Raw genomic sequence first — 12,173 nt, forward strand, 5'->3', positions numbered from 1 at the left:
GGCTCCACGAAAGTGGTAAACTGACACCTCTGGTCGAACTTTTATGGACTGTGAATACTCTTTGCGAATTTGTAGTGTAGGTGGAAAGAGTACAGTGATGGCCCCTTCCAGGGGGGGGGGGGGCGGGGGGGGGGGACTCATCCGATGACGCGTTGGAAGAGGAGACAGGAGTCGATAGAGGGTAGATAAGGGATCCATTGTTAGAACCAGAATTGAGAAGAGCTTTGGAAGACTTAAAATCGAATAAAGCAGAAGGCATGAATAACATTCCACTGGAATTTCTAAAATCATTGTGGGAATCGGCAACAAAACGATGATTCACGTTAATATCTAGAATGAATGATTTTGGCGAGATACTACCTTTCTTCCGGAGAAATATCACCCACACAATTTACACGTCTGCGAGAGCCGGCAACTGCGACATTATTGCAATATCAGCTTAACAAGTCATGCATCCAAGCTGCTGACAATAATAATATAAATAAGATCATCTGGTAAATGACGATCAGTTAGGCAGTAGGAAATGTACCGGCAGCAGAGAGAGAAAAATGAAGTCACGTTCATAGGATTTGTCGACGTGGAAAAAGCGTTCGACAAGATGTTATAAATCATGAGGTAAACTGGGTAAGCTGTAGGAAAAGACGGATAGTATACAATACGTGCAAGAAGCAAGACCAAGATGTAAGTGCACGGATTTAAAAAGGGTGTGAGACAAGAATTTAGTCTTTCGCCCTTACTGTTCAATCTATACATCAAAGGAGCAATAAAAAGGTTCAAGAGCGGTATTAAAGGTTAAAGGGTATCAGTGTTCAGATTCGCTGATGACATTGCTGCGCTCAGTGAAAGTGAAGTAGAATTATAGGATGTGCTGAATCGAATGAACAGTCCAATGAGTACAAAATATGGACTGAGATTGAATCGAAGAAAGAAGAAAGTAATGAGAAGTTGTAGACATGAGAGCAGCGAGGGACTTACTATCAGAAATGAGGGGTTAAGAAATTGATGCAGTTAAAGAATTCTGCTACCTCGGCAGCATCATAGCTCGAACGGAGCTAGTAGGACATAAAAGGCAGATCAGTACTAGCAAAAAGCCATTCCTGGCCAAGAGAAGTCTACTGGTATCAAAGATAGACCTTAATTTGAGGAAGAAATTTCTGAGAATGTACGTTTCGAGCACAGAATTGTGTTGCAGAATAGCATGGACTCTGGGGAAATCGGAACAGAAAAGTATCGAAGCATTTGAGATTTGGTGCTACAGAAGAAAGTTGAAAATTAGGTGGACTGTTAAGATAAGAAATGAGCAGCTTTCCGCAGAATAGGTGGGGAAAGAAATATATGGAAAACACCGACAAGAAGAAGGGACAGTATGAGAGGACATACGTTATGACATCAGAGAAAATCTTACAAGGTGCTAGAGGTCAAAACTGCAAAGGAAGTCAAAGAGGACATAGAGATATTGCTCCGCGAATGAACCCACACGATATAGTGGAGTAAAAGAGGACATATGTAAAGTAAGTATATGATCTCTTAGTGTTCTGTAAATAACCAGCACTTGAGCCAATGGCAGAGTTCCAAAGTGACTGATTAAATCTGTTGCGATCTATGCAGAGAATAGTCTCTGTATGTCCATCTTTTCAGAAATGGTTGCGGGACTCGGCTGTTCGGTACAGGATGTCAAGTTAAACACCTTTCAGCCGTCTAACTTCCAAACTGTTATTTTATTTGGCTATCAGTTTCGGCGATTTTGTGGGCCATATTGAGGCACCTGACTTACTTGTAGGAAGATTCTAACCTCGGTTCCAGTCAAAGTAGGGGCCAGCATTCAAGTACTGGTATCTGTAGATTTCTGCCTGATACAGCGATCACTTCAACCATCACCTGCCGACTCAGAAATCTACAGATACCAGAATTTGAGTGCTGGCCCCTGTTTTGAACGGAACTGAGGTTTTTATATTCCTACACGTCGGTCAGGTGGCCAGAAGATGGCGTGGAAATTAGACCACTGAAATAAGTTTGATTTGACATCTTTTACAGAGTATAGTTTGCTGCTGTGTGTTGGTGAAAGATAGTGACTGACCTCCTGGAAGGTGGCCCTGGAGAGCTCGATAAGCTTGCCCACTTTGATGCACAGGGGTTGCTCGGCGCGAGTCATCAACACCCGGAGGGACCTCTTGAAACGCTGGTCGGCGTCTGGCCAGCCGCAACTGTAGGCGGAGTCGGCGAGACGGTCGCTCTGGAACATGGCAGAGACACGCCGCTCTACGCTGTGGACCCAGCAGCCAGGTGGTATGTTGCTTCCGAACGACAAATAATATTAGTCGAGGAGTCTACAGTTCACAATCCAAGATCACACACAAAAAGTAACAGGGAATACATCACTTCATCCCACATACGCCTTCCGGAAAGAGGGTGACGGTACGTAATGTGACATAGAAAGGAAGAGTCCATACGTAGGCTTACCGATATTCGGTCTTCTCGCTCACATATTCTTATTTATACAGGGTGTTACAAAAAGATACGGCCAAACTTTCAGGAAACATTCCTCACACACAAATAAATAAAAGATGTTATGTGGACATTTGTCCGGAAACGCTTAATTTCATTGTTGGAGCTCATTTTAGTTTCGTCAGTATGTACTGTACATCCTCGATTCAGCGCCAGTTGGCCCAATTGAAGGAAGGTAATGTTGACTTCGGTGTTTGTGATGACATGCGACTCATTGCTCTCCAGTACTAGCATCAAGCACATCAGTACGTAGCATCAACAGGTTAGTGTTCATCACGAACGTGGTTTTGCAGTCAGTGCAATGTTTACAAATGCGGAGTTAGCAGATGCCCATTTGATGTATGGATTAGCACGGGGCAGTAGCCGTGGCGCGGTACGTTTGTATCGTGACTGATATCCAGAACGAAGGTGTCCCGACAGGAAGACGTTCGAAGCAATTTATCTGCGTCTTAGGGAGCATGGAACATTCCAGCCTATGACTCGCGACTGGGGAAGACCTAGAACGACGAGGACACCCGGAATGGACGAGGCAATTCTTAGTGCAGTTGCCGATAACCCTAATGTCAGCGTGACAGAAGTTGCTGCTGTACAAGGTAACGTTGACCACGTCACTGTATGGAGAGTGCTATGGGAGAACCAGTTATTTCCGTACCATGAACAGCGTGTGCAGGCACTATCATCAGCAGCTGATTGGCCTCCACGGTACACTTCTGCGAATGGTTCATCCGACAATGTATCAATCCTCATTTCAGTGCAAATGTTCTCTTTACGGATGAGGCTTCATTCCAACGTTATCAAATTGTAAATTTTCACAATCAACACGTGTGGACTGACGAGAATCCGCACGCAATTGTGCAATCACGTCATCAACACAGATTTTCTGTGAACGTTTGGGCAGCTATTGTTGGTGATGTCTTGATTGGGCCCCATGTCCTTCCACCTACGATCAATGGAGCACGTTATCATGATTTCATTCGGGATACTCTACCTGTGCTGCTAGAACATGTGCCTTTACCTGTACGACACAACATGTGGTTCATGCACGATGGAGCTCCTGCACATTTCAGTCGAAGTGTTCGTACGCTTCTCAACAACAGATTTGGTGACCGATGGATTGGTAGAGGCGGACCAATTTCATGGCCTCCACGCTCTCCAAACCTCAACCCTCTTGACTTTCATTTATATTGGCATTTGAAAGCTCTCGTCTACGCAACTCCGGTACCAAATGTAGAGGCTCTTCGTGCTCTTATTGTGGGCGGCTGTGATACAATACGCCATTCTCCAGGGCTGCATCAGTGCATCAGGGATTCCATGCGACGGAGGGTGGATGCATGTATCCTCGCTAACGGAGGACATTTTGGACATTTGCTGTAACAAAGTGTTTGAAGTCATGTTGGTACGTTCTGTTGCTGTGTGTTTCCATTGCATGATTAATGTGATTTGAAGAGAAGTAATAAAATGAGCTCTAACATGGAAAGTAAGCGTTTCCGGACAAATGTCCACATAACATATTTTCTTTCTTTGTGTGTGAAGAATGTTTCCTGAAAGTTTGGCCGTGCTTTTTTGTAACACCCTGTATAAATAATACGCCTTCTAGTATTACAGGTGATTCAAAAATATTTCTGTTTGCTGATGACGCCAGCTTGGTATAGAAGGATCTTGTGTGTAATATTGAAACATTATCAAATGATGTAGTTCATGAAATAAGATCGTGGCTAGTGAAAAATAATTTGATTCTAAATCACAGTAAGACTCAGTTTTTGCAGTTTCTAACTCACAATTCAACAAGAATTCATATTTTGATCAGACAGGATGGGCATATTATAAGCGAGACGGAACAGTTCAAGTTCCTAGGCGTTCGGATAGATAGTAAGCCGTTGTGAAAATCCTACGTTCAGGATCTTGTTCAGAAAGTAAACTCTGCTTTATTTACCATTAGAACAGTATCTCAATAAGTGAAAGTTCAATACGAAAAGTAATCCACTTCGCATATTTTCATACGCTTATGTCATATGGTATTATTTTTTAGGTTACTTCTTCTGATTCAAAAATGGTATTTTTGGCTAAAAACGGGCTGTTCGAGCTATATGTGGTCTAACTTCGGGAACCTCTTGTCGACCCCTATTCAATAGTCTGGGAAATCTGACATTGCCCTCACAGTATATATTTTCTTTAATGTCGTTTGTTGTTAGCAATATTATCTCATTCCCAAGAGTTAGCAGCATTTACTCAGTAAATACTAGGCAGAAATCAAATCAGCATGTGGAATGCATTTCTTTGACTCTTGTGCAGAAAGGAGTGCACTATTCTGCTGCATCCATTTTCAATAAGCTACCACAAGAACTGAAAAATCTTAGCAGTTGCCTCAACGCTTTTAAGTATAAACTGAAGACTTTTCCTCATGGCTCACTCCTTCTTTTATGTCGAGGAGCTCCTGGAAGAGCTGAAAAATTAAGCAAATTATAGTGATACATTGTTGATTTTCTTTATTTTAACTTACGAATTGTCGCCTGAATACGATTCTTCTATTTCATTTTATCTGTTTCTACTATCGTGTTATGATTTCATGTAATGACTCGTTCCATGACCATTGAGACTTCTCCTTAATTTGGTCCCACGAAACAATGAATAAACAAATAAATAAAAACATGGGTCGGAAGAAACAGAAATACACCCTGAGGAAGGCTTCTTGCAATATACGCAAAAACGTCGGAATTTTATAGTCGACAATGCGGTTCCAAACCCAGAAGAATTTTTGTTGACTGTGACAACAACCGCGGAAGCCTACTTTAACAGGAAACAGAAAAGTGGTAGTATTTTATGAAATAGAAATGAGAGTGCGGCGTTATTGGCCGGGAGGCCCCTTGCTTACGAGGCAGGTGCGTTAGCCACTAAGCTTCACTACTGGCCATTAAAATTGCCACACCAAGAAGAAATGCAGATGATAAACGGGTATTCATTGGACATTGACATGTGATTACATTTTCACGCAGTTTGGGTGCATACATCCTGAGAAATCAGTACCCGGGACAACCACCTCTGGCCGCAATAGCAGCCTTGATACGCCTGGGCATTGACTCAAACAGAGCTTGGATGGCGTGTACAGGTACAGCTGCCCATGCAGCTTCAACACGACACCACAGTTCATCAAGAGTAGTGACTGGCGTATTGTGACGAACCAGTTGCTCGGCCACCATTGGCCAGACGTTTTCAGTTGGTGAGAGATCTGGAGAATGTGCAGGTCAGGGCCGCAGTCGAATTTCTGTATCCTAAAATGTCCGTACAGGACCTGAAACATGCGGTCCTGTATTATCCTGCTGAAATGTAGGGTTTCGCAGGGATCGAATAAAGGGTAGAGTCACGGGTCGTAACACATCTGAAATGTAATGTCCACTTTTCAAAGTGCCGTCAATGCGAACAAGAGGTGGCCGAGACTTGTAAACAATGGCACCCCATCACGCCAAGTGATAGCCGGTGTGGCGATGACGAATACACGCTTCCAATGTGCGTTCACCCCGATGTCGTCAAACACGGATGCGGCCATCATGATGCTGTAAACAGAACCAGGATTCATCCATGCACCCAGGTTCGTCGTTGAGTACACCATCGCAGACGCTCCTGTCTGTGATGCAGCGTCAAGGGTAACCGCAGCCATGGTCTCCGAGCTTATAGTCGATGCTGCTGCAGACGTCGTCGAACTGTTCGTGCAGGTGGTTGCTGTCTTGCAAACGTCCCCATCTGTTGACTCAGGGATCGAGACGTGGCTGCACGATCCGTTAGAGCCATGCGGATAAGATGCCTGTCATCTCGATTGCTAGAGATGCGAGGCCTTTGGGATCCAGCACGGCGTTCCGTATTACCCTCCTGAGGCCACCAATTCCATATTCTCCTACCAGTCATTGGATCTCGACCAACGCAAGCAGCAATGTCGCGACACGATAAACCGCAATCGTGATAGGCTGCAATACGACCTTTATCAAAGTCGGAAACGCTATGGTACGCATTTCTCCTCCTTACACGAGGAATCACAACAACGTTACACCGGTCAAAGCCGGTCAACTGCTGTTTGTGTATGAGAAATCGGTTGGTAACTTTCCTCATGTCAGCACGTTTTAGGTGTCGCCACCGGCGCCAACCGTGTGTGAATGCTCTGAAAAGCTAATCATTTGCATATCACAGCACCTTCTTCCTGTCGGTTAAATTTCGCGTCTGTAGCAAGTCATCTTCGTTGTGAAGCAATTTTAATTGCCAGTTGTGTACGTTGGCACAGTGGTTGTCACAACTGCGCGGATTACTGTGGCATGGATCCCTCCTCGATCCAAATTCTCAGTGCCGACCCAGTGTATTTTAAATCCTCCCTTAGGTAAGAACAGAACTGTCGAGGCTCTCCATGTTCTGGCTTGTCACCTCAGCATAAAGCGTAAATGAGGGATCCAGCCTGAAACCCATTTGGAGGTGCTTATACATGTGAAATGATACAATTTCAGATACTTTACTGGCCTCACGTAGATATAATTTTATGTATGTATACTGCAGCGGCGAGTGAAAATTACATATTAGACAAAAATGACGGAAACACCACAAACACATTACCATATCTAATTGTAGTGTTGGGCATTACCATATCTAATTCGGTGCTGACGTTCAAAACAGCTTGCAGTCGTCTCGGAATGGAAAAACGCATCCTGCAAAGTATTCAAGGAACCCTCACATCATTATTTCCGCAAAATAGTGGTACATTCAGGTAACAACGATGGATGTATATAGCGCTCACGCACCCTTATCTCCGAAGTGTACCAGAAAGAGTAAATGTTATTGAGATATGGGTATTGCGGTCGCCAGGGAAGATGCAACACTTCATCCCCGTGCTCAGAAAAGCAGTTATGGAATTCCATCTACCCAGCTTATGGAGCTCAGCTCGCTGTTGTTTTAATGCTGACACGAGTTCTGCAGTGACATTTTCAGTCGTCGTCTTCTTATTGTTCTTGACAATCCTCTTCAGCGATCTCCACGACGATGTTTCAACACACACTTGCGTCCGCGTTTTGACTTAGTGGATGATTATTTTCCGCTTTTCCTGTACGCAATACAAATCTTCGATACGGTGTCTCGTGGAACACCAGATACTTCAGCTACCACGGTTAAGGACGCCCTCATCATAGGAGCGCCGACAATTTGCTCACTCTGCAAGTTAAGTGGCTCCGACATACTGCACTTACAGCTACACGGAACATTATTCTCATCACAACTGACACCTACAACGTACTGACGACATTAACACCGCAACCTCTAGGCTTCGCTAGTATCTGTATTTATTTTCAAGCATTCATTTCTAGTGATGTTTCCATTTTTTTCCAAACCCGGTATCTGTCACTGTAAAATTTCCTCATAGTTCTAATTCCATATATATTATGATAATTATGGGTTGACAGATGCTGCACAGAGGGCGGTGGTGCGCTCTGTGTGGAAAAGATGGAAAACCGTCTCATGAGCGCCTACACGTTCGTAACAATCGGTATGTGGAATGGAAAAAGCTCTGTTAAAATCAAAAAAAAACATTTTATTTCTGTTAACAGCACAACGTGCAGCAATATGCAGCGGTTGTGTAGTTCATTTTAGAGTGTTTGGGGGACAATGAATCAATACAGAAGCATGGTTTATTTTCAAGGCTTGTGAGGGATCCATTTGTACGTGGAGCCAGATTTAGTAATATAATTCGTGAGAAATGACCTTAAACGACTGTCATATGTAGAAGAGATTGTATTTTTGACAACACTGAACCAAAGATGCTGCCTAAGTGGCAGAATCAATTGTAAATAGGGGCGCGCGGAGCGCAGCAGCAGTTGCCTATGCAAGGATATAAGACTTAAAGCTAGTGGCTAGCTGCGAGAATTTAGTGTTGGCCTATGGACGCAGCATAACACAGTTTTTATAATGTGAAGTGATGAATGATACTGTAACTCAAAGGCAAAGCACTAGAACAAATTTGTAAGGTAATAATGCAGCATCTCAATGTGGCTTTCGCTAATTTTTACAGTGCTTACTGTTGAAAGTAGGAACCAAGTGTTTCCCATGAGATTTAATGTATAGGTTGATTAGATATACCCAGTTTGTAACATTTTGTGTTTTGTAATCCTGATACAGAGGAGTTAAATTTTTGAATCTATTTTGTCAAACGATGTCAAACTTTTTAATATGTACCAATCCAAGTGTTTTTAATTACCACAGTAAGTGGAATTGTAGAATAGTTGAGAATTTCACTGATTTGGAAGTTAACGTAAAACGTTTTATATCACATTTTGTGAAGAAGAATCTTTATTTTGAATTCAACTTTCAAACTGAATGATGCATTTCGTCTTAGGATATCTCCTTATCAGTACCTCATCCTCTTCCATGTCGTGTCTATTTGAGCCCAATGAATGTTTTTTTAAAGAAATCGTTTTTCAGTCAGAGTCAGAAAAATATTAATGTGCCAGATTTAGAAAAGTGATAATGTTTGTAACAGCTTCAGTGCGGGCAGTATTGCACGGCGCTGAGTCAGTATCCAGTATTTAGACTGAACATTTGCAAGGTTATTCATTTATCAACTACTATCTACTGATATTATTTGTATGAAGATATTTTACGGTCGGCATTGCACTTCGCTGTGCCAAGATTGAATGCTTTCTGTGGCTACTGTGGAGAGAAAAGAATACCAAGGTTACATCCGTTGCGATTCTAGAACTAAGGAAAACTTTTATTGCACGGGGTCGTAGAACTCGATGCTCACAAGATGCGTAAATTTCAGAGGGATTGATTTCATTACGAAAACTGCGTATTAGTTTTTGCAGATTAAGTCGTTTGCTCAACAAAAAATCACATAGTTAATTTGCATGACACAAACATTACGCATTTTAAATTCATTAGCAAACAAACAAAAACACAAATCTTTTTAGAGAATGCTACAGGCTGTTATTCATGTTTTATTTAAATTTAAAGTATTTGTTCTGATGTCCTCTTGAAGCTGTATTACTAAGCAGTTGGTTAGCTAAAACAAATCGAATGGCTCTGAGCACTATGGGACTTAACTTCTGAGGTCATCAGTCCCTTAGAACTTCGAACTACTTAAACCTAACTAACCTAAGGACATCACACACATCCATGCCCGAGGCAGGATTCGAGCCTGCCACCGTAGCGGACGAGCGGTACCAGAATGTAGCGCCTAGAACCGCTCGGCCACTGAAGCCGTCGTTGGTTTGTTCCGATTAAACATAGATAGCATGTTAGTTGGTATTAGAAGAGGTGTGTCAAGACGCATCCTGTTTAACTTCTTACTTCTTTTTGAATGCGAAAAACGACGCTAGAAGTAGTTACTTACAAGAGCTCACCTGGTCGATAATCGCCTGTCCAGTGAGGCAGTACAAACCACTCTGACACATGAAGACTGGAGCAGCGAGGAACATTTTGATTTTAGTGGACATACTGGTGTCCGTCTCCAGCATCTGTAAGACACGTGTTTAAGACTGCATCTCAAACACATAGAATCTAAATACGTAGCAAATGAAGCTAAACTTTTAACACCGATGAAACCCAACAGTCATATTTGCTATATACAAATGACATTTGAAAGTTTACTTCCTCGATGTGCAGGTTGAATGGTAAAGACAAACTGCATCCCTGCATTGCGCCCTTTATAACACGTGACGTTTGGTTTTAGTTACGTTATTTAAGGAAACAGGAAGTGTTTAGCCACATGTGAAACGTCAACCACAACCTGCACGACCTGCAATAAATGGTGATGCCCAAGTAGGTGTTTTAGCTGCTGTCGCGGCTAATCCGCACATTAGTAGCAGAAAAATTGCGGGAATCTCAGAAACGTCGGTGTTGAGAATGCTACATCAACATCGATAACACCCATACCATATTTATATGCACCAGGAATTGAATGGCGACGACTTTGAACGTCGTGTACAGTTCTGCCCCTGGGCACAAGATAAATTACGGGACGATGACAGATTTTTTGCACGCGTTCTATTTAGCGACGAAGCGTCAGTCATCAACAGCGGTAGCGTAAACTGGCATAATATGCACTATTTGGCAAAGGAAACTCAACCATGGCTGCTACAAGTGGAAAATCAGCGACCTTGACGGATTAATGTATGGGGCTGCATTATGGGATGAAGAATAGTTGGCCCGCATTTTATCATTAGAAACCGAAATGGTGCAGTGTATGCTGATTTCCTACGTAATATTCTACCGATGTTACTACAAGATGTTTCACTGCATCACAGAATGGCGATGTACTTCCAACGTGATGGATGTCCGGCACATAGCTCTCGTGCAGTTGAAGCGGTAGTGAATAGCATATTTCATGACAGGTGGATTGGTTGTCGAAGCACCATACCATGGCCCGCACGTTCACCGACAACGCCTCACAACATGCGTCAGCGCATGGTCACTGCATGTGCGAACATTACGGATGACGAACTACTCACTGCTGAGAGGAATGTCGTTACACTTATTGCCAAATGCACTGGGGTTGACGGACATCATTTTGAGCATTTATTGCATTAATGTGGTATTTACTGGTAATCACGCTGTAACAGCATGCGTTCTCAGAAATGATAAGTTCACAAGGGTACATATATCACATTGGAATAACCCAAATAAAATGTGCAAACGTGTCTACGATCTGTATTTTAATTTAAAAAACCTACCTGTTACCAAATGTTCGTCTAAAATTGTTAGCCATGTGTTTGTGACTATTACAGCGCCATCTATCGCAAAACGAAAAAAGTGGTCCAACTAAAACATTCGTATTCCTTTACGCACTACAAGAATTAATAAAAATGTGGGATCCTATTTTTTAAAAAAACGCAGTTGATATCCATTTCACTTATGGCAGCGGCATCTAGCCGACCAACCATATCGCCATCTGGTTTCCCCCTTCAAGCTAGACAAGTTTATTTTTTTGTAGTTTTTTCGTTTGACGCCTATTTTGTGAGATATTTTACCCAGCCACCATCAATAGACCTTTCTGTATATGCAACTTGACTAAGAACAAAATATAAACATTAAACACCGTCACACCAAAACTGACAGCCTCAAGTGTACTGATCATAGCTTTTGTTAAGGCGGCACTGCAAGAAGTGGTTTACGGTCTGCTGAAACGTACATTCACTGATCACTGACTCCAACACTAAGACTCCCTTCCTGGACATGGTTTCCTCCTTGTGGCCCCAGAACGAAGTCGGACGAATGACATTCAGGTACTCCATGAGACACCCTTCTTCAGGTATCATGCATGTTTCCACATGCTGTATTCTATCGCACCGTTTCATTTCCAGTCGTGGTGCTATGAAGAATGCCTCAGTTAAGGAAACTCCATCTCGGTATCAGTCATGTACGTGTTTTCTAAAAGGTAAACAGAGGACGAGTCTCTGACGCTGTTGTTTTGCTCCTGTTTTTTTCTGGCTTATACTTCTCGTTGAATGTCAAGGAGGTGTGATTGCAATTAGACATTACAATCTCTCCAGAGGCGATGGATATAGAAAGCCCGTAATGAGACGACACGTCCCGTTGATATCCACGTCCTCTGATATGGTGTGGTGGACTCTCGTACACGGCTTTCGTATTTGTCTGTAGAGCAACACGAAACTACCACGGAAATCCTTACAGTTCCTGGTTGT

The 12,173-nt window shown here is 42.7% G+C and overlaps 1 protein-coding gene across 1 annotated transcript in view; it reads right to left on the minus strand.

Annotated features, from left to right (window-relative positions):
- LOC126278754 (odorant receptor coreceptor-like) overlaps positions 1 to 12,173 on the minus strand; it is a 41,213-nt gene that overhangs the window by 3,565 nt on the left and 25,475 nt on the right. Inside the window, exons 5-6 of the mRNA XM_049979031.1 lie at positions 9,873 to 9,986; positions 2,078 to 2,233 (exon numbers count right to left, since the gene is read on the minus strand). Coding sequence (XP_049834988.1) covers positions 2,078 to 2,233; positions 9,873 to 9,986 — 270 coding nt within the window. The remainder of the gene's footprint in view (positions 1 to 2,077; positions 2,234 to 9,872; positions 9,987 to 12,173) is intronic.

This window comes from Schistocerca gregaria, chromosome 6, assembly GCF_023897955.1.
Source record: "Schistocerca gregaria isolate iqSchGreg1 chromosome 6, iqSchGreg1.2, whole genome shotgun sequence".
Taxonomy (NCBI): domain Eukaryota; kingdom Metazoa; phylum Arthropoda; class Insecta; order Orthoptera; family Acrididae; genus Schistocerca; species Schistocerca gregaria.